Raw genomic sequence first — 27,300 nt, 5'->3', positions numbered from 1 at the left:
CCCCAGGTGTGGCGAGCAGGGCGGCCTCAGCCCCTGGATGTCGTGGAGCTGGGGTGCAGCGAGCGTGCTGGTGCTCAGCGCAGGGGTGGGCCACCCCCCTGCTCCTGCCCGGTGACTCAGGGTGGCTTCACGTCCCCCCCCACCCCGTCCCTCCCCTCCACCTGAGCCCTGACCAAGCCTGGCTATTAATATTAATAATAACCCCCCCGCAGCTGCTATTCACCTACCTCAAAGCACAACCTGAAGTAACCCCGCTCCCTAGATGGGGAAATTTCCTATCCGCACCGGATGGGGAAACTGAGGCACGGGAACTGGGGCAGGAGTGGTGCCAAAGAGCTTTCCCTGCTCCTCTATAGGGCCTGGCCTGGAAGATGGGGGCAACAAAAGCCCGGGGAGGTACCCACCAGCCACCCACAGATGGGGGAGCCAGGGTGGGTGGGGAGGGTTTTCCTGGCTGGGGGCGGGGGGGGGGGGGGGGGAAGGTAATAAATAAGTGATAAATACATAAGATTAAATAAAATTAAATAAAAATACATAAAATTACATAAAAATAAATAAAAGAGCCCATTCTGCCCCCCAGCCTGAGCTCTGCCCCATGGCGGAGGGCTGATACCCCATCGAGAAGTGGGGGGGGCCAAGCTCTCCGGGGGGATTTCGGGTATCCTCGCCCGCCGGCGCGGGCAGGCAGCGGCGCTGGGGCTTCTCCCTGGCGTTGGCAGTCTGGTCATGTCCTGCCGGGGAGAGCAGCAGGACTGAGTCACGTTCCAGCGGCAGCAGTGACTCACGGCCGCCCCGGCCTCCCGGGGAGCAGCCGGCACATTGCAGAGATTCCTGGATGGAGGCAGGAAAATAAAATTAAATAATAACAACCGCCAGCGCCCCCCCACCCCTTTCCTCCTTCCTTCCCCCCCAGCCTCCTGCAACACAGGCGCAAACAGCAAATTCCTGCGCCACCGGGAAACACCTCCCGCCTTCGCCAGCCGCCGGGATGCACGACCTGGTTCTCAATTGCACGAAACGCCCTTTGCCAGCAGCCTGCGGGGACCCCCCAAAAGGACGGGGAAGCTGCACCCCCCCCCTCCCCCCCCCAAAATCTCCCCTGAGCCTGGGGACACCCCAGCAGCGAGGTCTTGCCAGTGCAATGCGAAGGGGGGGGTGCAGCTGGGTGGATCCTGGGGCCCCCCGATGCTTTGCATTGCTCCCTGGGGGGCTTGGGGGGGGGGGCAGAGCAGGATGGGGGTACCCCAGCCCTGAGGTTGGAAAATCCTGCCTGTGGGTTTTATTTTTTAGAGGGGCATCACAGATATTTTGCATCATTTAGCATCGTCCTTAAATCCCTTCACCTGGGGGGGGATGTTACCCCCAGTCTCAGGGGAGATGGGGGTCCCACGTGCCCCCCCCCGCGGCCCCAGGCATGGTGGGGAGGGGATGCGCCAGGGCACGGCTCTGCCTCCGCTGCCTTCAGCCTCGGCAGATCTGTTATTGAAAGCGGTGGAACCCCCCGTGGGCTGCGGAGGCTGCGCGGCTGGGGAGAGGCCATGCTGCCGCAGCTCCGGCCTCTGCAGCCCCAGCGCCGCCGTGGGGGTGATGCTCCGGATCGGGCCCCCCCCCGGGGCTGCGATGCTCTGGATCGGTTCCCCCCCCGGGGCTGCACGCTCAGCATCGGTGAGCACAGCCCCTGTGGGTCACTGCCCTATAGGGGATGATGGCACAGGGGAATGCACCTGTGGAGCTTGACACCTATAGAGCCCGACACCTATAGAACTGGATACCTATAGAGCCCGACGCCTATAGAGCAAGAGCACCCGCTGCAGAGGGCTGGCCCCTGTGGACCCCGACTCCTCTACAACCCAAGCCCAGGCATTATAGAGCAAGAGCTGTTGCCCCAGTGATGCGGCCCCCTGGAGACCAGCCCCTATAGGGCAGGCAATCCCATCACGTAGCAGAGCGCAGCCCCTATAGGGACCCACAATTAGCAAGCAAGAGAATATGCCCGATAGAGCAGTGCCTATAGAGGGGGAAAGCCTACCCTGTAGAGAAACCCCCTATAGAGCCTGTCCTTATAGAGCAAGCTCCCAGGGCAATCCAAGAGCAGCCCTGCAGGCTGGGGGTGTGGGGTTTTATAGGGCCCATATGGTCCCGATCCCGCCCCACACCTGGGGGGGACATGGGAGAACCGGCCACGGGACCTGCTGAGCCCCTTCCCAGGGCGCAGGGGGGGATTGCACCGCACAGAGCCCCACAGCGGGGCACGGGGCAGGGGGGGTTTGTAACACCCCCAACGCTTCTCCATGTCCCTTCCAGCCACCTCTCCTCTCGCTCCATGCCCTTGAACCTCCCTGCACCCCCTTTCCCGCAGCGGAGGGGGGGCAGGTTGGGGTGCGGTACCCGGGGTTTGGGATGAGAGGAGAACGAATCCTCTGGAAAGCAGCGGCTGCGCTGGCTCCTGTTCCCCTTTGCTGCAGGATTTTCTCAATGAGGGGTGGCCCGGCCCCCAGCGTAGCCGCAGCGCGGGTTTCACAATGTATTTTGGTCAGTGCTTACAAGAAGAGGCCGCGGGGAGGGCTGCGGCGGAGGGGGGGGATTCCAGTAAATGGCCTCCGAGCCTTCCTCATTCTCGAGAATAGGAAACGGCGCGACTTCTCCATGGGGTTTCGCTTTCTGCGCGGGGAAGGCAAGAGGCCAAACTGCTCCGCTTGACCATCGCCGCGACGGGGGCTGAAAAAGCACGGGAAGAGAAAAATTCATCAGCGCATTTGCTGCATGTCTTGGGTGAAAAAAAAAAAAAAAAAAAAATCTTTTCCTTTTTTTTATAGGAGAGCGGAGCGGGGGAACCACCAAACAGCCCACGAGTTAGGTCTCCCACCAGCCCATTTCGGGGATGCACGTGTCCGTTCTCAGCGCGGGGGGGTTTGGAACCAGATGATCTTTAAGGTCCATTCCAACCTAAACCATCGTATGATTCTAAGAATCACAGAATCGGTGATTCTAAGCTCGGGGCAGCTGAGCGATGCTGTCTCCCCCCCAGCCGTCTGTGGGGACAGCGCGACGCCGAGGCCGTGGCGGTAACCTGCCCCCTCCATCACCCCCCTGCATCCCTCGGCCACCTCTCTCCCCCGGCACACGCGGATGCAGCAGCGGGGCAGTGGTCCCCGTGGGTGGCCGGAGGCCAGGACCGGGGTGGGCAGGGGCTGGTAAAAATAGCGCCCAGGTGCCCTCTGCCCCAGAAGCGATTTCTCGGTCGGTAAACAGGAAATCTATTCTTAGGCCCATTCATGAGCCGCGGGCTGACGGCAGCTCCCCGCTCCGGGCGTGTTTTGTCCCTGGCTGACACAGGGGTGACGCCGTGGCGGAAGGCCACCAGGCAGAACCTTCCAGCCCCGCGGGCTTCCCCTTGCTCACTCTTTCCCTCCAGCGGCACCCGGCTTTTCCAGGGGTGCTGGGGTTTCCCCCTTCACGTGAGGCGGTGGTGGGAGGGGAGGGCGGTTTTGGGGTGTCTCGGGGAAGCCCCGTGCGCTTTGCTCTGTGCTGGGTGGCACCCCAAGGGGCAATCGCTTTGGCAGAGCTCTCCCCCCGACAGCTAGCTCCTCTCCCCCTTCCTTGATGGTATCTCTTAAGTCGGAGGAGGTAAAGCCACCATGGTTTGCCCTTTCCTGGGATGGGCTGAGCTGGGTGTGTTGAGGAAGGAGGACGACGCTCACAGCTTTCTCCTGGCTCCCCGAAGCCCTCCCCGACTGGTGATGACTGGTTCATCTTTGCTCCCCATCCTTTCCCCGAGTGTTGTCCCCATTTGCAGCATCAGGCTCCGACTCATGTCCCTTCCCACTCTCCATGGATCCATCTGGCCTGTGACATCCCCAGGCCCTGCCCGAGGCTGGTGGGCTGGAGCTGCTGCGGGATGCGGGTGCAGGCAGCCATCCCTGCCTGCCGGGGACAGCCATCCCTGCATGGGGCTCCCACATCCCATGGCTCAGGAGTGGCAAAATCTGCCTGGGCAACATTTTTGGGGAAGCTGGAGAGGATGCAGAGAGAAACGTGGGGCTGCAGGTGCAGCGCTATGTGAAACGAGCAGGGGTGCTCGTTATGCTGAGGCTGGAGAGGGGAATTCCCCCCCCGTGTCTCCCCAGCATCGCTGCCCAGCACCAGCGCGGCAGCACCACCTGTGTGCACCCAGCCTTGCCCCAGAGCATCTGCCCCCCAGGAAACGGGTGACCGAGAGAGGTACAAGGGTGGAAGGTGCTTGGGGGCAGGATGGGGTGCAGGTGGAGTGTGGGATGGGCGGGAGTGCAGGCTGGCGTGGGGAGGCGGGCTGGGGGTGTCTGTGGTTAAGGGGTACCCCCACAGCACAGGACTGCTGCAGTGCGAGGCCAGGGCTGTGACAGGCTGGGAGAGGGACATCCTAAATCCAGCACCAGGGTCCCCGAGCCGGGTGAGGGTGAGCTACACGCTGGGTGTCTCTGCAGGGTTTCAGAACGGGGATGCTTATAGATAAGGCGATGTGGGATCCCGATGACAATCCCACCGGGCGCTCTGGAAAATACACCCCCCCCCCCCCCCAGAAATGCTCCTTGGACTGTACACGGGGGTTGCAGGTAGGATTTATCACAGCAGTCCCAATTCCACACACGCTTTCAACAAAACGGGGCATCCCCCCTGCACCATCCCCCCGGGAGGAAGGCTGAGGCGCTGCTGCCCTCGGGCGGCAGCAGGCGGCACGGCACAGCGGGCTGGGGCTGGCTGCGGGGGCGCAGGCTCCCCGAAACCCCCCCGGCTCTCCCTCCGCTTCCCGGCTCGGGTACCTCCATCATCTCTGTCCAATGCGGAGAGCAAGGAGGGAGAGGAAAGGGGATCCGGCTTGACCGTGCGGTGGCAAACGTGCCTCCGCCTTGTCCTTTTCGTGACGAAAAACCAAAGCGCAGAGAGGTCGGGGATCAGCCCGAAGCCAGCGGCGAGCAGGACGGGCAGGGGGAGGTTTGACGCTCCAGGCAGCCCAGGAGGTGGGCATGGCCTTATTCTGCTTCGTCGCAGGAGTCTGCATCCTCATCCTCCTCCTCCGAGAGTGTAATCCCCGCGGCAGAGCGCGCCATGGCCCTCATCCAGCGCTGCTTCAGCTCCTCCGTGTCGGCCACGAAGGTGTAGACCTGCCGGGACTGCACCAGCTGGAAGAGGTGACGGGAGTCGCTCTGGGGCAGGTCCTTCACCTGGTAGCCCAGCAGTGGGATGGAGGTGTGGGCTCGGACGTCCTGTCAAGAGACCACGGTGGGAGGCAGGGGATGGGCACACCGGGATGTCCCTTGCAGGTGGAGCCAAGCCCGGTCTTACCTGGGGAGCTGCGTAGATGTACAACACGAGGGGATCATCCTGCGGGATGACGAACCAGCCCCGTGTGCCCCCCTTGCCGTTCTTGTCCAGCAGCTGCAGGGAACTGCACAGCAAACTCCTGCCTGATATCTCTGCAGCACCTTTCTGCCAAAAAACAGCAAAGAAATCCCTAAATATCCCATGAAAGAGGCAGAAAGGGCACTGTGTGAACGACATTTCCTGGGGAATTCTCTGCCTGCTCCATAAACTCCCCCACCAAGCCAGGGGCAGGTGAGGGGTGATCCTGGTTGTGCAGGTCCTGCTCAGATCCTGTGGTGCAGGGAGCCCTGGCTGCCTGGTCCCAAGGCTCGCAGAGTGGGAGGGAGCGTCCCAGCACATCCAGCATCCTCGCACCCTCTGACTCCTGCAGGAGCAACTCCCACCCCTCCTGCTGCAGGCACACGGCCAAGCTGGGACAGCAGCGCTGGGGACAGTGGTGGGTGGCAGAGCTTGGAGAAAGAGGGACAGAGGAGCAGGACACGAGGAGGTCGGGCAGAGAGGGGTAGAGCTCACCTCCAGGATGCCTTTGTGCTTCCCCTCCCGGTCTTCGAGCACCACGTGGCCTGTCAGGAAGACGTAACACTCCTGGCAGACGCGGTTCAGGCGGTTCCCATCATACTGCAGCTCAGCCTTGTAGTCAGAGCAGCGAGCGCACACCACCTACAACCACCAGACAGGGACACCAGTGAGACTGGGGCAGGGCTGGGGCATCCCAGGGACAACTCCATGAGGAGCTGAGGGGCAGGAGCCAGGGGAAAAGGTACAAGGTGTAGGAGATGTGTGCTTCTGCCCCAGCGGCCACCTGAGCAAGCCAGGAGGGAGGGAAGAGAGAGGGGACGGGGCGACTCACGTATCCACAAGCTCGGCAGTGGTGTCTCCGGCGCATGATGGCGTTGAAGGGCTCCTTGCAGCGCATGCACATGGTCACCAGGTTGTCCCGCACCCACTGTGGAGCTCGACGGCCCAGCTCCTCTGCCTGGGGGTGGGAGCATTGCTGGGGCTAGCTAGCCGTGGTCCAGGTGGTCCCAGCCCCTCTGCTCTCACCTTTCTCTTCCCTAGCCTTTCCTCTTGTCTGCAGCCTTCCCCCCAAGCTCTGTTTAGCTTGGGAAACTGAGGCACAGCCAGGTGGGCTCTCCCTGAGCTTCCGTGCAGGCAAGGCATGGGGAGGGCAGGAGGGTTACCTTCAATGCAGAGGTGCCCGTCTCCAGCCCGTGCACTGCTGTCTTAAAGGTCTCACTCCTCTTCTCCTTTCTGTCAATGGCATCTTGGAAGGCCTAGAGGGGAAGGCAGGGCTGGAGGAGCAGTTGGGGGGGGCTGCCCCGACACAGGCAGTGGGGAATCAGCCCGGTTTGGGGCCCCAGGCATCCAAGCCAGGATGAGTGAGATGTGCTGCCTCTGCCAGCACTCAGTGGTACCTTGATCCAGGCGTTCATCTCCTCGTCAGACCTGGTACAAAAGGGGAGATGAGTGAGCTGGTGTCCCTCCTCCTCGAGAGGGTCTGCAGGACTGTCGCCCTTCCCCTTACCTAGCTTGCAGCTCCAGCGTCCGCTGTTTTCCCGAGACCAGGAAGGTGTGAGGGAACTGTGTGTCGTTCAGCTCCCGCACCTGAGAGAGACCCAAGAAAGGATGTGGAGTGGCTGGGCCCACATCCAGCACACAGGGCCCTTCCTCTGTGATGTGGGGGACAGGGATTTCCCTCAGGCACAAACCCTTCAGCCCCTCCGATCCTACGTGCATGCGGCTGCACTGCAGTCTCACCGGATCAGAGCGTATCAACCAGTCCTCCTCACCCACAAAGCCACCCCTGGCTCCATCTTCTCCCTCCTTTCTGAGGAAGTGCAGGAACACCCCAGAGCAGCATGCATTTTAGGGGAGCCAGGGTCTGGGGGAATCACAAATACAAGGTGCCTGTCTGACCTTCATGCCGTCCACGTTGATGCGGAGGTGGACCTGGAACTCGGCGCCCACCTGGATGACCTTGGGCACGCAGTACAGCAGCATGTTGTTGAACTGGGCAGGGAGGAGGAGGAGGAGGAGAGGGTTGATTGGAGCCCAGCACCTGCCTGCTCAGAGCTGGGGGCTTCCCTGGGGTCTAGGGTCCTTCACCCCCCTGGGGCTGAGCTGGTCCTTGGGAAGAATCCAGACTAAAACGTGACTGCTTTTGCCACAGCCCTCTCCCACCCTGGAAATGCAAAGCACTCTTGGAGCGTGACGTCCCCCAAGGGCTGCCGTGCCCATGGGATGAGCTGGTTCCCAACCATGTCCTCTACAGGGTGCCCTGCACTGAGGGGCTCAAACCCCCCCGCTCTGAATTCATCCCCTCTGGGTAGAGATGACCCAGCAACACCCCGTCCAGGCTGTGCTGTCCCTCTCCCCGTTCCTGTCCTACCCCTGTCCCTTCCCCTGGGCATCCCAGCTCCCACCAGGAACAGGTACTTCTCCGATGTGCTGTTGTTGCGGGTGGAGATTTTCTGGATCGGCCCCTCCTTGATCAGCTCATTGGAGGGATCCACAATGTCGTCCTCGAGGCCCAGTCGCTGATAGACCGCCCAGAGGTTCTGCAGCCGTTCCTGGGGGAGGCAGAGGGACCTGTTTCTGGGGGCAGTTGAGCAGCCGCAACCTTGTCACCCCTGGGTCCCCTCCATCCCCACCTCCCGTGCCAGCTGCTGAGTACCAAGAGAGGGGGTACAGCTCTCTCACTCCAGACTGATCTTCGAGAGCAGCTCCCAGCCTTGAAACAGCTGGTCACATCACAGTTGATGTTGCAGACATGACTTCCCCAGGCTCAGGGTGATGGGATCAGGCATTAGGAGCAGGGTGTAACCTCCTCCACTGAACCCACGGTGCTCCCGTCCCATTCAGGGCAGGGCTGTGCTCCACTGAGTCGAGAGGCCACGAGGAAATCTGGCAAATCACCGTGACATGAGCTGCAAAGCCCTACCAGCTGGGACAGGCACTCACCATCTCGGCGATAGCTGCGTTTGAGTGCTTGGCCACCATAAAAATCATCTCCAGGGCCTCTGCAACGAGAAGAGAAAGGCAGGAGGGCTAAACACTTGACCGAGAGCCGTGGGAGAAAACCCCCGAGTCTCTCTCTCGTGAGGGAGCCATGTGTGGTGGCTGCTGCCCTCCCCTGGACACAACCTGAATGGCCCTGAACGCTGCACAGGAGTCCAGGTTCGGCCGGACTGTGTGGTGGCATGGTCGGGTCCTGGGGGGGGACACACAGCCGGCTCCTTTATCGCTCCGTCCCAGTGGGACTGGGAGCTGCCGTGATCCTCAGGGGTCTGACAGCTCCCGCGGTCACCGCGGGTCTCCCTGGGGGATGCTCGGGAGGGATCATCCTTATCCTGAAACACCACCGCCTTCCCCGCTGACCTCTACAGACCCCGAAAGGGCAGATTAATCCCTCTCTCTGCTAGAAAAGGGTCAGACTGAGAGGTTTATCCAAGGGCACGGGGCAGCTGGTCAGAGAATCCAGGTATCCTGATGCCTGTGTACAACATCGGGGGTTGCTGTTTCCCCCACAAACCCACCCTGCCTGCCCCCACAGCAGGGAGAGCCAGACGCAGCCCTTACTCTCTGCATCGTCCCGGTCTGGGGACTCAGGTGGTAGTTTTCGGACATAATCTTTCAGGAGGAGTTCGTAGCGCGGGATCCTCTGCACAGGTTCCAGCATGTGGTGCTGCAGCGTTAGGTTAGCACAGACCTTCCTCTTCTGGGGAGAGACAAGACAGAAAGACACACAAAGACAGGAACGGTGACCAAGGCAGCTCCCACCCTCCACTGCATCTCCCTTGTGGGGAGGTTTTGGGGAGCATTGCTGAGGTCCTCCGTGCTGCTGTGGCCCATTACCTGGATGTCAGCAATGAGCTCCTGGAAGGGCGGGGATTTCTCTGACCAGAAGGTGATGAGCTCCACAGCCTTGTCGAAGTTCTTTACGTATTCGCCGTACATCTTGAGGAACGGCGCAAGCTTCTGGATCACATCCCCGATCCGTGGGTTGCAGCTCCTGTGGAAGGGAACCGCAGATGGGCAGCTTCCTCAGTCCAGGGGGGCAGACAGATAATGAGGGATAAAGCAAAGGGGTGGAGGACAGAGGTTTGCAGCTGCCACCTGTTACGTCCCCATACAACTTCTCACTCTCCAGAACGAGAACATGCCCAATTTGCAGCCAGCCTGGGCCATTCATACCTGGGCATGTCCCTAAAGCATCTGAGCTGTCACCCCCCTTTTCAGAAATACCCCGATATGGGATGGAGTGTTTTAAAGAAGTGCTTTCCAGCACAAAGACATTTGGAGCAAAACAGGCCGAGCTCTCTGGTCCTGGTGGGAGACCAAATTCATCGCTGCTCCCCCATTCTGGCAAAGAAAGCCAGGAGTCCTGCCCTCCCCTCCTGCAGCTCACCAATCTTCCATGCGCTTCTGCAGCTCTGGCAGGAAGAACTTGGCGTGGAACTGGTAGATGGAGGAGATGTTGGAGAAGATCATTTTCACCACCTCCTCCGGGACTGTCTTCCCATTTTTGGCTTCTTTCATCAACTCTGTATAGAATACCTGGAAGAAAGCAGGGGTGAATAAAAAGGGTCAGGAAGAGGCCTGAGGACCCCATTCCCTCCCTGAGACTGCCATGTCACCCAGTGAAAAGGGCTGAGACTCGACAGGAGGGAAATCCCAGGCCCCAGGAGAGAATCAGGGGGGATGGAAAGCTTTCCTGGGACAAAGGTGCTCCTTGAAAGTGTGGGGTATAGCAAAAGCAAAGTCCAGAACCAGCTTTAGTCTCTCCAAAACCTCCAGGAAACAGTCCCTGGCTTGTGCACAGGTGTCTGAGCTGTGCTGGTGGGGGCAGACGGCAGCAGGGCTATCGCTTTCAAGACTTCCATGAGCCCTTCTGCTCCCCAGCTCACCTGGTCGAGAAGGTGGAGGCGGCTGACGTAAGCCTGCTCTGTCTCCAACAGCTCCAGAGCTATTTTCTTTTCCTCTGGTTCCTGTATAGGGAGAAGGGCTCAGTCTCGTGGGCTGCAAAACAAGCTTTACTCACCGGCCCAAGGGGATGCAGCTCTGTTCCCCAGTGTTCACAGCCCACATTAAACTGGACCTCGCTCCAGGGGAAGGCAAAGGAAGGACCTCAACAAAGCATGTGGTAAAAACGAGGGTGAAAACAAAGCATTTTTGGGGCTGTTGGGAAGTCTGGTTCATGTTCCTAGGTCACCCCTTTCTTTGTGTGCCTTTTTCTCCCAGAGTAATACAGGGCTAGCAGCCTTAAAGAGTGGGGAAAGGTGGGATGGGTTAACCCTATGGCCTGCAATTCCACTAAGGAATTGAATGCGGTCCTGCAGAAACATATCTGCAGTTGGCAAAGAGCAGCACAGCCCTGGGGATGTCCCGGGACGGACCTGGCTGGGCCCACTTGTGCATCCGATCCCCATGTCGTAGTTACGTCACAGCTGGAAGAGACAAGGTCTGCTTGGATCTACCTGACTATGGGGAATTTGTGCCCGAAGCACCAGGGAACAGGACACTTCTCTGTCACCCCACACACTGGCCCTTGCAGGGCAGGCACTTGCTCAGGGCCAACAGAGACCTCAGCTCCCTGATCCAGCCCACATGACTCCCGGTCTGAGCATGGGCACGCACCAGCCTCTCCTGAGGCTCCTCTGGAGCTTACCTTGCTGCCGGTCTCGAAGCCGGGGTCCTGCTGCCTCCTCCAGTTGTCCTCGCTGATTTTGTGTCGGAATGAACGGAGGCATTTGAAGCTGAGCCCCCGCTGACCCTGCTGCTCCTCCTCCTCCTTGTTCTCCTGCTCCGCTTGGTGCCTGGCAGCCATCTGGGAGAGGCCCTGGCCCTGGCTGGCAGGGGATGCTGGAAGCTGCTGGGGCTGGCTGGTTGCAGGAGCAGCCTGGTCGTGCGGAGCCTGTTTGTCCCTCCAGGAAAATTTGCTGGCCCTGCCATGGAGGAATCAGTGTGATCAGCTCGCCTGTTGCCCCAGCACACTCAAGCCCAGATTAAAGCCACCGTCCTCGAGTGAAGGCGATAAGGCACAGCAGCACCCCAGCGCTGACTTGCTTTGCTCTGCTACAACCCTGATACAAACCAAGGTCTAAAAGCCCGTACATCCTCCAAGGGGGCCAGGATCCAGGCTCTCTTCTCACAGTGCCTCCTGCTGCTATGTTTAGCTCCCATCCTGCTCTAGAAAAGCACGACTGCCGTTTATCCCACCCACAGCCATTGCTCATCCACAGCCATCCAGTGCCCGAAGCGTAGCCTTTGCGGTGCTGGCACAGCTCTCCTTTCTGGCTGCTGCCACCGTGGAGCCAAAGCAGGGAGCCAGCAGCCTTGGGCACGAGGCTTTAAAAGCCAAATAACCAAGAGGTGTCAGTCAAGAAGAGGGCTTGTGTAGGCGGTTTTGCAGAGGGGTAGTTTTTTGGTGGTTTTCTCTCTTCCCTTTTCTGTCAAAGACAAGGAAAACAGGTCCAGAGCAGCCATGGGGGAGAAACCTCACAGAGCACAGGCCCTGAAGATGATAACAGTGAGTTGCCATCTGAGAGCTGGTTCCTGTAGTAAATTGCTCTGGGCAGAAAGTAGGAACACATCCACCAGCGGCCTGCAGACAGGAGTGGGATGAAGGAGAAAATTGGGACGAAATCGGGCGTAAAACTGCAAAGTTGAGGATAGGAGATGACTTGAGTGGCAGACGTTCATCTGAAGAGGATGACGGGTCCATCCCCATGCTGATGAGCACATGTCTGTGAACTTGGGAGTGCATCCACAGCCATGTGCATCCTTTCCTGTCCAGGGGGGCTGGCATAACCCTGCATGTGACAGAGAGGCTTTATCTGTCCCCCCTGGTGCCTCCCAGACCTCTGCCAGCCTAAACCCACTGCCGAGATCCAACAGGGAACTTCTCTCTTTCTATTTGTGCTGACTTAGGCTAAAACTGTTTTCTGTTCCAGAAAACATGTTTACAGGTTCCCCAGCTTCCTCTGAAAGTCCTAAGTTACTTTTATTTCCTCTAAATGAACCTCACGCTTCACAATAAACAACAAACACACTGCAGCAGCGAACTGGAGGCAGATCAAATGCCGCAAATGGTTCCAACACAACAAATTTCCACCGTGGGATCATGGGGACAACCATGCTGCTCTGGAGCCAACAAGAGCACAAAGCCTGGGGCAAAGCACACAGCAGAGGCGCAGGCGAAGTTCCTGGAGCAGAAGGAAATCTCGTGCCTGACCATCTTTAGGAAGCGCTGCAAAACTGCCCAACCACGCAGCCTCATTAAGGCTCACTGAGAGCACCTCACTGATGCAAGGAAAGGCAAGATTCGGTATCCCGATTCAACAGATGGGGAAACCAAGGCATGGACCACAACAATGACTCACCCCAAGCCTCGGAATTACTTCTACACCAAGGGCAAGGCAGATTGCCTCGCTCCGACTCTGACACACATTGTTTGCGGATCCCAGCTCATGCTCCAAGAGAAGGTGCTGTTTTACGGGACTGCCATGCTGCTCAAAAGAAACTCGCTTTCCCCTTCCAAACAACACTTTCTCTTCCCCTTCCTAGGAGCCACATGGCTGCAAATAGCTGGACAGTCTGAGGCTGGTGCCTGAGGCTCGGATCCTCCCAGACACTCACGCACTTAATTCCTAGTGAAGACCCCTGCCAACGTAGTTGCAAACTAAAATCCTTTTTCCCCGGCAGCAGGGGAAAAAGCATTCACCAGCCAGGCCCACTGCAAAGGTGCTGAGCCCGGAGGGAACAAGCATGCCACAACCTAACCCTGGGTCAGGCACATCCCACTGAGGTTTTCAGTCTTCTGTCCATGACCTGCAGCAGGAGGAAGAAGATCTGAATGCTAAAGAACAGCAAATCCTCTAGTCAGCTTCTCCACAGCCTCCAAACCACCTCCACAGCGGGTTTCTTCCTTCCAAAACCACGGGGAGCCCTAATGCACCCATAGCCCCCAGGACGCTCCTTCCTTACCAGTGCTCTTCAAACACAGCCACCAGGTTCAACACGCTCCGTTGATTATCGGCCTCTCCCTCCATGGCCCTGGCTGTGAGCGGGTGCCGGGTGTAAAGGAGTTGCAGGGTGCTGATGGCTGCGGCTCCCTTCTTCTCTCCCCCTCTCTGCTTCAAGGTGTTTCTGGGATCCACGATGTTGTTCAGGGAAGAGGGTTTGCACAAGGCGAAGAGCATCTGCTGTCCTTCTTACTGTGATAGGAGAGCTTGTCTCTGCGTTGGCCTCAAAAGGAAAAGGAAAGAGGAAGCGGAGCAGGTTGCAAGTAGGAGAAACGCTGAGAAAACCCTGGGAATTTGTTCAGCTTGGGGGGACCTTGCCATGTGGCCCAAACTGGTGGCATAACCAAGCCCAGAGCAGCAGCGGGGATGGTACACAGGGACAAGCTGGGCAGGAGGAGGCCTGAGCCGCTGCAACGGGGTGGGCTGTGTCCCACCACGTGTTGGAGCCCTGGGGTGGCCCTCAGGGGCTGTGCACGAGTCATAGAATCACACAATGGTCAGAGTTGGAAGGGACCTTAAAGACCAGTCTGGGCTGGGTGGAGAATGGCTGGAAAGCAGCCCTGAGGAGAAGGATTTGGGGGTGTTGGTGGAGGAGAAGCTCCACACGCCACGGCAACGTGCGCTGGCAGCCCAGAAACCCCCCGCAGCCTGGGCTGCATCCCCAGCAGCGTGGGCAGCAGGGCGAGGGGGGGATTCTGCCCCTCTGCTGCGCTCTGGGAGACCCCCCTGCAGTGCTGCCTCCAGCGCTGGGGCACCAACAGCAGAAGGAGACGGAGCTGTTGGAGCAGGGCCAGAGGAGGCCCCGGAGATGCTGGGAGGGCTGGAGCCCCTCTGCTGTGGGGACAGGCTGAGAGAGCTGGGGGGGTTCAGCCTGGAGAAGAGAAGGCTCCGGGGGGACCTTCCAGCCCCTTCCAGTCCCTAAAGGGGCTCCAGGAAAGCTGGGGAGGGACTCTGGAGCAGGGAGGGGAGCCATGGGACGAGGGGGGACGGGTTTAAACTGAAAGAGGGGAGATTTAGATTGGATAGCATGAAGAAATTGTTTGCTGTGAGGGCAGTGTGACACTGGCCCAGGTTGCCCAGAGAAGCTGTGGCTGCCCCATCCCTGGAGGGGTTCAAGGCCGGGTTGGACGGGGCTTGGAGCAACCTGGGCTGGTGGGAGGTGTCCCTGCCCAGGGCAGGGGGTGGCACTGGCTGGGCTTTAAGGTCCCTTCCCACCCAAACCATTCTACGACTCCCCGTCAGGGCCCTGCCCCGTGCCCGCCCTGTCATGGCGGCCGCGGCCCCGGCCCCGGCCCCGGCCCCTCCCTCACACCGCGGCTCCCTCTCCCCCCCGCCGCTCCCGCCATGGTTCCGCCCGCGCTCCCCGCCCCTCACGCAATGGTTCCGCCCACCCCCCTCCCGGCGCCGTGACGCAGCCACGCACAGCGCGTGCGGCGCAGGCGCAGTGGCGGCGGCGGGGGGGGGCCATGGCGGCGGCGGCGCCGCTGCCCCCGGCCGGGGGGGCGCCCCCTGGCGGTGCCGCGGGGCGGGCGGCGGCGGCGGCCCCGGGGGGACCCCGGGCCGAGGGCGCCGAGGGGCTGTTCGTGGTGCTGGGAGCGGGGCTCGCCGCCGCCAGCCACCCCCTGCTCTACGTCAAGCTGCTCGTCCAGGTCCGGGGCTGCCGGGAAGGCGGGGGGGGGGGGGGGGGGCGGGGGAGAGGGGCACCGGGGAACCCCGTGTATAACGGGGTATCGGGACCCCAGTGTAGCGGGGGGTGGGGGACCCTATAGTGCCCCTATGGAGGCCTCCATGCGCTGGGGACCACTATATATACAGCCCCCCCTTTTATAACGGGACACAATGGGGGCACCTGTATAATGGGGGGGGACGGACACCCCTATATAAGGAGGCAACGAGGAACCCCGTCCAGCATGGGGCATATATATATGTATATAACAGGGGATGAGGTCACCCCGTATAACGGGGGTCCCTGTACAACTCGGGGGGGGGTGAGGGCACCTATAAAAATGGGGGAACTTATATTGTGGGAGGATGAGGAAACCCACGGCAACAGGGACCCCTATGGAACAGGGACCCCTATGTAACGGAAGGGTGAGGGGCCCTGTGCAGCGGGGACTCCTTTATAGCAGGGGCATCGGGACCCCCTCATATGACAGGGGATGGGGACACCCTGTACAGTGGGGACCCCTTAAAAGGGGGGGGGGGGGATAAGGATACGCTCTGCAGTGGGGGCTTCTATATAACGTGGGAGACGAAACCCCTATGGAATGGGTATCCACAGAACCCCTCTAACAGGGAGCCCCATAAAATGGGAGGGTTGAGGACCCCGTGTACCCTGGGGACCCCATGTGTCATGGCACCCCCCTGTATTTGAGGGTGACGGCTCGTGGCCCTCCAGCAGCTCACGGGTGCCAGGATCAAGACCTCAGGGGCTTCAGGAACCCCAGGACAGGGACCTACTCACAGGGTTTCTCTTGCAGGTTGGGCACGAGCCACTACCTCCAACCGTTGGAAGAAACGTGCTGGGAAGGAAAGTCCTGTACCTGCCCGGCTTCTTCACCTACGGTGAGCAAACGTCCCTCCCTGCCAGCGCGACGTCCTCCCCAAAAACAGGGCTGGGAGCCGCCAGGCCGACCTCGCCGACCTCCAGCAGCACTCCCGCCTCCCCTTGGCAGCATCCTGTGGCTCCAATGAGACATAAACCACTACAGCTAGCCACAAAGCCGTCACATTTACCCACCTGTTGTTGGGGACAAGGAGGTGGTGGCCTCAGCGTTGGTGCTGCATCCCCTTCCCATGGCAGGTCGCTCTGGGTTTGCACCGTAGCGGAGGGAGCAGTGGGGGTTTAAGTAGATTAGGTTTGTTGGTGGAGGGTTTTGCACGTGTTAGAGACAGCAAAACGCTTTTCTTCGCTACCCTGCAATAACTCGGCCCCCTGCCCTGCTCATTTGTATTGTAGATGGAGCCCTAAAGGGACAGAAATACCAAGAAAAGGGAAGGTAATATGTTTAGAAGGGAAATAAAGTACTGTTTTTCTCTCTTTGTGGGTGGAGCAGCACGGGAGAGGTGGGTGAACACTCTGTGACCTTGGGGGCTGCTTTCACAGCGGGTTTGCTGTGGGGAAGGGGAGCGCACAGTCCTGAAAGCCGAGTTGGACCGACCCCAAAATGGGACAGCGGTACCCATGGGGTGGGGGGGACCCAGCGCAGGAGCAGTACGTAAGCACTGCAGACCCATCCTGGGTCACCCGGGGCTGGAAACGCTCCCGTGCTGCCCTTTGGAAGATGCATTTTCCAAATAGATTTACAGTGTTGGGTTATGGAGGTGCGCAGAGCCTTCCTGGCTTCGCTTGGGACAGCAGAGGGTGGGGGCAGGAGCAATCGGTACCCACAGGCATTTGGTGGGTCCTATTCCACCTTGTCACATCAGGGAGAAATTGGATCTGTTGGCTTATTTTTTGGCTGGAGACCTGAGGAAGCTTGCCTGGGAGAAGGTGGTGATCAGGAACCATCCCGAGATGCATTTTAAGCCTGAGTCTGACCCCTCAGGGCAGAGGGAGGAGGTGACACCACACCTCCCTCCCCCAATTCACTCCAAACTGCCTTGTAGCCCTTTCGGGTGAGCGAAACAATCAAGTAGCCCAAAATACTGGAGCTATCCTTCCAGCTTAGACAGATAGGACAGGGAATACTTAAGAATTGTTTGCATCCTAGGTGAAATTTATTTAGGACTGTTACAATAAATCACTTACGGTGGGACCGCAGAGTGGTTGCCGTGCTGTGCTGAGCTCCGGTGCAGTTTCGGCTGAACGCCGGAGGTGTCTGGGGTGCTCTCGGCGAGTTGGCCAGTTCCCGATTGACGGCAGCCTGGTCTTTTCTTACCCAGCCAGACACATCGTGGAAGTGGATGGGAAAAGAGGCCTCTTCCGCGGTCTTACTCCTCGCCTCATCTCAAGCACTTTATCAACCATCACCAGGGGGAGCGTGAAGAAGGTAAAGGTCGGCTTCTCTCTCCATAAATCAGCTTGCAGGGTCTGCCCGTGCTACTGCAGCGGAGCCAGGGAGCCTGCATGTACCCAGCCACGACTGTGCGTGGAGGAGAAAAGCCCCCATCCCTCTCTGTCTCCTAAGGGCTTTGAATAATCCTCCAGGACAGGAGGAGGATAGTGCCCATATCCCCAAAACTTGTTTTCTAAACAATATTTATTTAATTTGAACAACCACTTGCCTTTTGTGTGCAGTTTCATGACCCCTCTCTTCCCTGTTTTGCTTTCCCTCCTTCCTTCTCTTCTGTTCTTTCTTGCCTGTTTTTCTTCTCCTTCCATCTAGAGTGCAACTGCTTGTGGTTTCCTCCTGTCCTCAGACATCGAGGGTTTGTGGGTCAGCATCTCCCTCAGTTTTGACCATATGTTTCTTCTCTCCCCACTCAGGCCTTTCCACTGGAAGACATGGAGCATGTTTCTAACAAGGATGATGTGAAGACCTCCCTTAGGAAAGTGGTAAAAGAGGTGAGAAGTGGATATTGCATGTTAAGGAGTGATCGGGAAGATCCCATTGGGGGTGTGCCTGGGGAGCAAAGGAAGCTTAAAATTGTGGGCTGAGGGTGAAATTACTCGGAGAGAAAACTGGATGAAAAGGCCATGGTATTTAGTAGCCACTCTGAGTCCAGGCATGAAAAATTCCATAGAAATTGAGGTTTATCTTGAACAGCAGATTTCAAAAGAGGGACCTAAAATGGGTTTCGCTACACTAAGGGAAGGGGCATGATCTGTGCAGGTGGAACAGTGCGGATTTTCATACAGGTGTGTTTTTTTTCCCCCCTTCCCAGACATCTCACGAGATGATGATGCAGTGCGTGTCCCGGGTTGTCTCACATCCGCTGCACGGTGAGTCCTGTCCCTCTGCCTGGCAACCCCCTCCAGAGCGAGGAGCCCTGCCCTGCCTGGGGATCACCCCAAAACCCACGTTTACTCGATGTACTTCTCTATCAGAAATGGCTTCGTACAAAACTACAGAACAGATGCAGGTCTCGAGCGGTCATTTGGAAGGCTGATGCTTGGGTTGGCCTTCAGGGACTACCCCAACTGAGCAGTGAGGTGCTCTCTTCCCATTCATCCAAGAGCTTGTCCTAGAGATCCCGTTGAGGTTAGGGCCAAAAATCCTTCCCATCACTTACAGACTAAGGGAGAGCTCTAGTTTCTAATGAGCCTTGCAGTGATGAGGACCACCGAGAGGAGACGGAGGCGATGATGGAAGGGAGGGCAGAAGGGTCAAGTTGCATTTTCCTTCACGTCCGTTGCAACCCAAACTGGATTTATTGCTTTATCAGCCCTATGTTTCTTTCCTCCTAGTGATCTCGATGCGCTGCATGGTCCAGTTCGTAGGCCGGGAAGTCAAATACAGGTGAGCGGCTGCAGCTCTGAAGGGTTTGGGCACAGAGAAGCACGAGTCCAGGAGTCAGCGGTGCCCCATCCAGTGGGGGATAGGGCAACCCAGGAGGTTTGGGAGACCGAAAAGTGAATCTGAGCCGTGGTTAGAGGGTGGATGAGTTTGGGATGAAGGGATGTGGGGAGGCTGGGCTCTGTCCCTGGTGTGCCTCTGTGGATTTTGGTGGCTGTAATGCACCTTACTGATCACACGGTGAGTCTCCTGCCTTTTTGCTTTACGTGTTAATAGAAAGGGAAGTCAGCAGGGAGGCAGAGTGGGTAATATGAAGTGCTGGTTCAGCCCTGCTACTCTGCAAGGTTTTTCCAAGCCTTTTTCAGTAATACCTGCCTCTCTGCAGGACAAACCTACACATGCAGCCACCTGAAAGCATGCTCGACACAATTGCAGCCAGCCCACGGCTTCCAGTGCGAGCTCCTCGAGGCAGGACAGGGCTCTCGGGTTGAAAACCAGCCTAATCAAAGCATGTTACGTGCCGTAGTTGCGGCATGTGTATCCACTCACGCAAAGCCAAGCAGAGCTCTTCTGGCTTCGGCATCTAAACAGCCATCAGCAACTCGAGCGTTGTCCCAGGCGTTATTGCGGACTGGCAGAATGCAGACATGACCCTCCTTAAGAGGTCGAGGAGAAGCAGCAGAGCAGAGCTGGCCGCTGCATTGCTGGCAGGGTGGCTTGCGGGGGGACACTGCTGTGGCTGGTGGCTGCAGAGTGCACGTGAAGCTGTGCGGGACAGAGTCAGAGCAATCCCTGCACGCTTATAGCTCTTTTCCTTTCTTGGCAGCGGTGTGTTCAGCGCCATCGGCAGGATATTTAAGGAAGAAGGGATCCTGGGATTCTTTGTGTACGTGAGTTGTTGCTTAAGTGCTTTTCCCCATAGTCCGAAGGTGCTGATGGCTCTCCTGGACGCTCTGCCAGCTGCAGAGTCGCGCTGAGCTCCCCCATCTGAAACCTTGTCTGACCGCGGGACTCTCACATCGCTCCCATGAGAGCAGATTAAATCTGCGCCTTTGACAGCGCTCCAGTTTGACCATTAAGTTTGCCCCAGATCTTATCTTCAATCAAACCTTCAGAGCCCAGAGAAAACTCTGTATTTTTCTTTTTTTTTTTCTTACCTTTCTTTTTCCCCCTGGTGCTTCTTTGTGTTTCAGTGAAGGGCCATTTAAAGCATTTGTTTGTGCAACAGGCACCAAGGTCAAGTGCAACAATGAGACCCCGTGTTGAAATAAAAGCCAGGGCCCGGATAAGCGGCGCATTCCTCTGAAGAGCACCGTGGGTGCTTGTAACGAGCAGGCGGTTGGTGCTGGCAGCAGGTTCGCCTGTATGGTGGGAGCGTGATGCCCGGCTCAGCGGCATTGCCGCCTGCACCTGAAAGGTGCTTCCAGCCGCTTAGGAAGCGTGGTGAATTGGTCGCGTCGCTGAAGTGGAAGTCTAGCGGACACCATTTTTTTTGCTTGAACCCTTAATTAACACTTCTTGCCTTTTTTTCCCCACATCTATAGAAAAGCAGAACCACCTGCTGCCTCCGCTCCCAGCACTGGGATAACTCGCTTTATTATGTTAAAAACAGTAAAGGCAGCTCCAAAATTTCCGGAGGGGCTTTCAGGCCTGATGCCTTTGGCTCTGCAATCAGAAAATTTGGGCCTCCTGATAAAAGACGAACGCTTCGGGAAGAAGCGAGCAATCGCAGGGCGTCTCTCCGTGTCCTTTTCCCAAGGGGAGAGGCCCAGGGGTCTGCAGAGACCCCATCAATCGAGTGTCACTGCATCTTCCTTTTGCAGCCCACAGCTCCTCTGCTGAGCTGGGCAGCCCCACATCTCCTCCATTAAATACAGGTTCCTCTGGGACGTTCCCTGGGCATGGGGCACGGTTGGAGCATGCTGCCCAGCAATCCTCCCTCTCCCGAGGAAATAACGTGAAAGGAGCCGCCGCGTTCCCTTCCTCCACATAAAATAAACACTGTTGGTAGCCTAATTAAACTTAATAGTTCACAGGAAAGGCTTTAACACAACCCAAAATGTCTCAGGAGGGCTCTGAAGTTATACGTGCTCGTACAGCCCCGCTAGGAAATCGCACTGCCGTGAGGGGAACACAGACTGCATCTGTAGGACCAAACTGCTGCTTTTCTGCCCTCCTAACGCAATCCAAACACCTCCACTCCCTTAAAATCATTGCGGTGCTCGCCCTTCTCGTGGCCTTATAACCTCTACGCAGCAATAACAGCGGCACACGCTCTGGATGCGTGCCTCTAGAGATAAAGACTTTTCAGGGGATGGTCTTATCTTGCTTCCCCTCGTATCTGCAGCACTCTCCTGCCTGCCAGCAGGCCAGAAAGATCTTCCTGGGGCTCCGAGATTGCTGTGCGCGGTCACCTCGAAGATGGCTTGTCCCAGCCCTGCCTGGCACTGGGATTTCTCCCGCTGGGTACCATCACCATAATCACAGGCTTCACCAGCTGCCTGCCGCTGGTTCAGCTTTTAACGACTTGTCGTCTTCTAAAAATATTCCTAGTCTGGATCTCCTTGGGCGTCTCGCTGGGTGCGAGAGCTGTCGCACAAGTGAATTTGGGTTTTTTTTTAGTCCCTTTCTGCAGCGCTCCGAGACCCCTGATCTCCAGTCATCCCGCCAACTCAGGCTCAGCATCTGTCATTACTTTGATGACAGAGGAAAGAGAGGGGTGGGATCCTGATTGCAAATAGAACAAATGATCTGATTCTCTGTCAATAGATGGGTGAGGTTTTACATACGCGGCTGCCGTGGCCCAGCCCTCTCTTTCTGGTCTTTGTTAAGCCCCTGTTGCATCTGCAGCAGCTCAGGAGCCTGCTTCAGACTTGACTTCGAGTTAGAGAAAGGATTTTTTTTTTTTTTTTTTTTTTTTTTTTTACAAAGACTGAATGCTAAATGCAAAGCAGACCATCTCTTTGGGACCAGAGAGCTTTGATTTCTTTATCCTGTCTGTCACTCTCATGCATCACATCTTTTAAAGCCAGCAGATCTTCTGTTGGAGACTTCTGCTGTGCCTAGCCCCTGAGACCTCGGCTGCATCTCCAGAGCCTTGATAATACCTGGGTTGTCTCCAAAAAGTATAAACCCTAACACCAAGCAAGTGAAACAGCCTGAATCAGAGTCCCGATCGCCGTTCTGCTGCTGCAGCGACCACAGCAGGAGAGAAAACTGGTGCCCTGCTCCAAAGAGGCAGCGTTGTGTTTGGGAAGAAACCATCGACTCGGAGTCGTGTGCTTGGAGGTGGCCTTTCCCGGCCCAGCAAACACTCCTGGGGCTCTCCACAGGCTCATTTTCAGAACTGGCTGAACACATCTGCTGGTGAAACAGGCAGGTTTAAAACACACCTGGATCCTTTTGCAGTGGAACGGCTGCACAGCCAAAGCAGGGGGCCCTGCGCTCGATGCCTGCGCTGCTGCAACAGATGCTGCAGGAGCTCTGACAAACTGGAAAAACCCTCTGAAACTTTTTTTTTTTTAAAAAAAGTGTTTTAGTGCCAGTAGCTGTGGAAGCTGGGCGTGTTCATGCTGCTGGGAGCTCCGGCCCACGTGTCAATGAGAGCCATAAGCCTAAGCAGCACATCACCGTGTGTCCCCACGCTCTCAGGTGGCAGCAGGGATGGGGAAGATCAGGGACTGGGAAAAATCGGGGAATGGAGTGCTGCCCCCAGCTCATCCCACTTGGCAGCAGAGCAGGTTTTGCAGGAGCAACCCCTGTCGTTTTGATTTCTAAAAGGAGGGAGATTCCACGAAGAGATGAACTTCTCATTCTGCATCCTGAAGAGCGTCTGCAAAATGAGCTTAATGGAAACCCACTTCATCTGGGTCTCGCCTGGATGTCAGAGCCGGAGTTGGGCCAAGGAGGGATTTGGGGTGGAACAAGGGGACTTGGCTAAGCCTTGCCCACGTGACAGATCCCAAACTTCCTACTCCAGAGCATCCCCCGGCCAGAGCAGCTGGCAGCACACATAGAACCACGTTTGAAGACCAGGCGAGCTCTTCCCTGAATTTTTCCCCCTTTCCCTTCAATTCCTGTCTAAGTAAAGATGCATTTTGGGGGAGTGGGGTTCCTCTGCGCTGGCGGAGGGAGGGCTGGGCACCATGGAAGGTGGCACTGGGACCCTTCTACACCTCACACTCCTCTTTTTGCCGTTGCAGCGGTTTAGTCCCTCACATCCTGGGGGATGTCATCTTCCTCTGGTGCTGCAACCTCTTGGCTCACTTCATCAACACCTACGCGGTGGACGATAACGTGAGTGGAAGTGGTCAGTGGAGGGTTTGGGGGGGGGGCCCGTACCAAGGACCTGCAGTTGGAAGGAATTAATGGCTAATTTATCCAAATTAGCGTCTCTTTCTGTAAAAGTGCTAAAGATGCAGCGTCTGCTCTGGGCTGTGTTTCTGCTGCAGTTTAGAGGTTGAGGTTGGAGAGCAAATGTCCTCCCTGATCCTCAGCTTGGGGTGCTGTGTGGTTACTGCTGCTTTCTGCCTTCTTCCCCTGCCCCGCACCCATCACCTCAGGCTCCGAGGGGTGTCAGGTAGGGACAGTGACAGCCTGGTGTCATCCACCTCCTCCACAATCCCTTTTGGTTTCTCTTTCCAGTTCAGCCAGGCATCGGTGATCCGGAGCTACACAAAATTCGTGATGGGGGTACGTAGGCAACCGCCGTGTCATTACTCCTCTTCCTGATGCCGGGGGGTGACAGCTCATGGTCTGGGGACAAAGGCTGGTCTGTACTTTGTATCGAAAGATGAGGATATCTTTGTTAATGTGCAAAAGCTGGGACTAGCTTTTTTTTTTTTTTTTGACGAACATTAGAGAGGCTACAGGTTTTCTGTGCTTTCAGATCGCTGTGAGCATGCTGACGTACCCATTCCTTCTGGTGGGAGATCTCATGGCAGTGAACAACTGTGGGTATGTCCGTCACACCGAGATCTAAGGCTTTCCCTTCCTTTCTTCCAGCCCCTTGTTGTCTGAATCCTCTGCTAACGATCGTAAAGCTTTCATACAGAACCGTAAACTATACGGCACCTCGCGGAGCTGCCTCGTTTCCTGTCCCAGGTTGCTTATAATTTTACATCAGAGGGCACAGACAAGAGCAGCATAAAAGCTCAAATGGAGAGAAATAGGGAGAGTCACGGTGGCGTGGTCCGATCTGAACGAGACCGGAGGCAGAAGGGATGAAAGGGACCGTGCCGGCCCCGGGGAGCAGCCCAAGGGAAAGCAAAGCTCTTAGTGCCGCGGCGGGTACAGACAGGAGCAGGACCAAGCTGGCTTTCCCAATCCCATGGCTACAAGAAATCTTCTGAGTTTGTGCTGGTGGGAAGGGGACTGCATCCAAGCTGGTGTAACGTCTTGATATCTGCTGGCTCCTGGAGGCGTAGATAGAGCGTATGGTCCTGGACTCAGTGTATCCAGGTAACGGCTCCTTGTTTGTACGCTCCAGGGGTAATTAAATTACACGATCTGTTGCACTGTAAATAACGAGCTGGTCATTTGGCCTTCAGCCCAGTGCGGACACTGTTTCTGTGTCTTTGCTTACACTTCTCGCTGCTCTTGTGTTACCTGTCTGGATAATGTGACATCTGTACAGACCGTCTCAGCTCTTTCTCATTGCCATGCAGGTTGCGTGCCGGCCTCCCTCCCTACGCTCCCGCGTTTACGTCCTGGATCCATTGCTGGAGGTATCTCAGTGCTCAGGTGAGGGAGCAGGGCACACACGGAGCTTTGGGTTCCATCTGCTTCTTCCCAAGGTCTTCAGCGCTGCCCCAGAAGTGCCTGTGCCGCATCCTTGACATGCTCAGTAACCCGTTTCCATCCCTCCAGTTCTGGCACTGGTACCAGGCATGACAGTACTGGTCTGCCCGTTACACACCCCGAGCTTGCAGCCTGCGAACTTTTGGCAAAAGCGTTGTGCACAGCAAAGCGAGGTGGCTCTGCGCTTCTCCATCAGCCCTCCCTGGGGGGAAATGCCCAACCCCAGCGCTCACAGGGCTGAAACCCTGATTTCTCCTCCGGGGTGCTCAGGCCTCGCAGCCCTGCGGTGGGCGCGGGTCGGTCCCTGCGGCAGTTCCCTGGCCGGGTCTCAGCACGGCTGCCCTGACCCTCTGCTCTCTCCTCCGTAGGGGCAGCTCTTCCGCGGCTCCAGCCTGCTCTTCCGCAGAGCTCCCATGCCGGCCACCTGCTTCCCCATCGATTGACCCCCCCCAGCTCACAGGGAGAGCTGATGAACGTGGACTCCTCAAGAAACCCTAAGCTTGTTTCGATATATGTATATTTTTTTCTTTTCAATCCAAAGTCCGTGGTGCCAGAACAAGACAATTCCTCTCCAGCAAGGCCGGCAAGAAGTTGGCTTCTGGAGATACAGCTTCAGGCCCCAGCTGGACCAAAGCCCCATCCTCATGGCTGTCTCGACCAGGATGTGTAGCAGAGAGAGCAGAAGGGAGTTGTCTCTTTGGTCCAGGCTGTAGCGCTGGAGTCACTGGGGAAGTTTGGGCAACCAGAAAATGCCCAGGTACTAAACGAGCCAGCCCTGAGATGCAGGGACAAAAGACTGCTTCGTTCTGCCTGAGCTGAGAAGCGGCAAGAGATCCGGGTCACTTTGCTGGGAAGGCTACGCCGGCTCCAGCCTCATCTCTTCTGGAGAGGGCAAACGTTTGCATGGCAGGTGGCTCAGCTCGGGCGAGATCAACCCTGCCACCCATATTTAAGGTTTTGAGGGTACCTGAACACTAGGGAGCACACCACCTCCCCTGGGCCTGAGAAGGAAATTACAGTATCCAAACAGAAAAGGGAAACACCGTCCCACCACAAAGAGCAGCACAGTCCCAAAGAGACTGGTACGGCTCGGCTCCAGGGCAGCGCTGGGACTTGGACACGGAGCGAGCACTCGGGGAGGGGCGTGCGCTGCAGATGGTAACGGCTTTGGGAAGGCTTTTTCCCCGCAGGATGGGCTGTATTTAGGATACACCTGGCGGAGCTGCTGGGTGTAACCTGGGCGGGCAGCCTGCACGCAGGTCTCAGGGGAGGGGGGTCCTGGGTTGGACTGGCCCGGCCGCATCCCATGAGCATCTCCCGGCCGCAGGACCACAAGCTGGGGCTTCACCGATGGACACGGAGCCGCGTGTTGCGGTGCTGGGCTGCTGCGTGGCAGCGTCCTGCTGATAGCTACACACAGAAGGGTTCGGTTGCAGGAGGGGCACTCGCTCCTTGGCTGGCTGGAGTAGAGGAATAAACCTTAAATTCGCCAAAGGCTTGTGAGGCGTCGGGTTCAGGAGCTCCTCATGCACACAGGAGCATGGCTGGCCCTCGCGTAGCAGAGCTCACCGGTGGCAGCAGGGCAGGATTTATCCCCAGCTCACCAGATAAGAGGGTTTTTTCGCACCAGTCTGTGCTGTCGCGGCGGGCAGGCAGATTTCCCCCCACTTGGCTTCCCCCACGAAGCAGTCTTTTGCACAGAGATGTCGCTGCGCTCCCTGGGAAGAGGTTTTGGGCTCCTTGAGCAGGTTCCCACGTGCTGCAGCAGGTGGGGTCACAGCCCATCCTCTGGGGTCCTCTGGGGACCCCGACCTGCCATCGCACAGGGGTTTTCCTCCCTCAGGCAGGTTGGGGACAAGGCAGGGCGTGCGGGACAGTGCTGGTACACGCTGGGACCGGTGGTTCCCACCCAGCTCCCTTCGGTGTCGTGACGTTGCTCCTGTCTGTCCTCCCTTCCTCCCGTTACGGTTTGTCTTACGGTAACAGAAGTTAAATAATGCATGGCCCTGTTCCCTAACACCAGAGATTATTTCAAGGAGGATTTAACTATGCTCCAAAAATACAGCTATAAAACAACAACTCTTGGGTGTTTCTTTTGTTAAAAAGTGGGGGGTTTTTGTTTTTTTTTTTTTTTGCATAACAGGCTCCCTCACTCAGGGAGGGTTTCAGTTTAAGACAGGCATTTCCTTTGGTTTCTTCCCCAAACCCAGGGCTAAACCAGCTGCTGCAAACTCCGATTCCCTCTGATCTTCCTCAGCTCCGTAGAAGGGCAGCGGGTTTAGGCTGAGCCAACTGGGAGCACCTGGAGCAAGGGTGGAGGCAGGAGTGGGCTTGGCTGCTCCCAAACAACGTACCTCAAAGTAGGTATTTGGAGTTAAAATGGACCTGAGCAATTCTGGAAGGGGTGGTGGAGACCCTGTGCTGCTGTCAGACCCCTCAGGGCAGCTCAGCTGCTCCGTCCTCCCCTGCACGGCTCACGGGGTCCTTCCTTCCCCACCGGCCTTTGATCGCGTTGCCTGGTTTCTTCCCCACCCCAACGCTGGGCACTGCATCTCCCGGGTCACACAGCGCCTGCTCAGGAACACACGCCTTTACCTTCTAAATTAAGGCCACCTTCTGCCGGTCACACACCCGTGCAACCTCCTACACCCCACGCACAGCCTGGCTGCGGCCACTGCAAGGAAAAGCACTATTTCCTTTAAAGAATTTACCTAAAT

General features: G+C 57.4%; 2 protein-coding genes across 6 annotated transcripts; one reads left to right on the top strand and one right to left on the bottom strand.

Moving 5' to 3' along the window:
- Positions 1-613: 613 nt before the first annotated feature.
- On the bottom strand, positions 614-16,514 carry FGD2 (FYVE, RhoGEF and PH domain containing 2). Of its 5 annotated transcripts, none has more exons than XR_010073821.1 (18): positions 13,348-14,097; positions 11,030-11,306; positions 10,269-10,349; positions 9,770-9,918; positions 9,217-9,373; positions 8,941-9,079; positions 8,323-8,381; positions 7,785-7,931; positions 7,279-7,371; positions 6,887-6,966; positions 6,777-6,807; positions 6,543-6,635; positions 6,212-6,337; positions 5,875-6,021; positions 5,323-5,466; positions 4,800-5,243; positions 2,389-2,718; positions 614-831 (listed from the first exon to the last, which is right to left on the bottom strand). XR_010073821.1 is itself a non-coding variant. In XM_063356669.1 (17 exons), exons 2-17 carry the CDS (start codon positions 13,560-13,562, stop codon positions 5,010-5,012), a joined length of 2,172 nt encoding a protein of 723 aa, XP_063212739.1. In that variant the 5' UTR covers positions 13,563-13,608; positions 16,126-16,514; the 3' UTR covers positions 4,280-5,009. The 5 variants fall into 5 exon arrangements, 3 of the variants coding, with proteins under 3 accessions (XP_063212740.1, XP_063212739.1, XP_063212741.1); XR_010073822.1 differs by having other exon boundaries at positions 615-831; positions 2,545-2,718; XM_063356669.1 differs by lacking the exons at positions 614-831; positions 2,389-2,718 and adding an exon at positions 16,126-16,514 and having other exon boundaries at positions 4,280-5,243; positions 13,348-13,608.
- Positions 14,823-26,662, top strand: MTCH1 (mitochondrial carrier 1). Its single transcript, XM_063356674.1, has 12 exons — positions 14,823-15,034; positions 15,866-15,950; positions 17,271-17,377; positions 17,815-17,892; positions 18,213-18,270; positions 18,736-18,787; positions 19,611-19,670; positions 22,987-23,080; positions 23,429-23,476; positions 23,673-23,740; positions 24,451-24,526; positions 24,952-26,662. Exons 1-12 carry the CDS (start codon positions 14,852-14,854, stop codon positions 25,024-25,026), a joined length of 984 nt encoding a protein of 327 aa, XP_063212744.1. The 5' UTR covers positions 14,823-14,851; the 3' UTR covers positions 25,027-26,662.
- The last annotated feature ends 638 nt before the right edge of the window (positions 26,663-27,300 follow it).

The sequence above is a fragment of the Chroicocephalus ridibundus genome, chromosome 20 (assembly GCF_963924245.1).
Source record: "Chroicocephalus ridibundus chromosome 20, bChrRid1.1, whole genome shotgun sequence".
In the NCBI taxonomy this organism is placed as follows: Eukaryota; Metazoa; Chordata; class Aves; order Charadriiformes; family Laridae; genus Chroicocephalus; species Chroicocephalus ridibundus.
The sequence above is the reverse complement of the archived record's forward strand: the minus strand, read 5'-3'. Positions and strand labels throughout refer to the sequence as shown.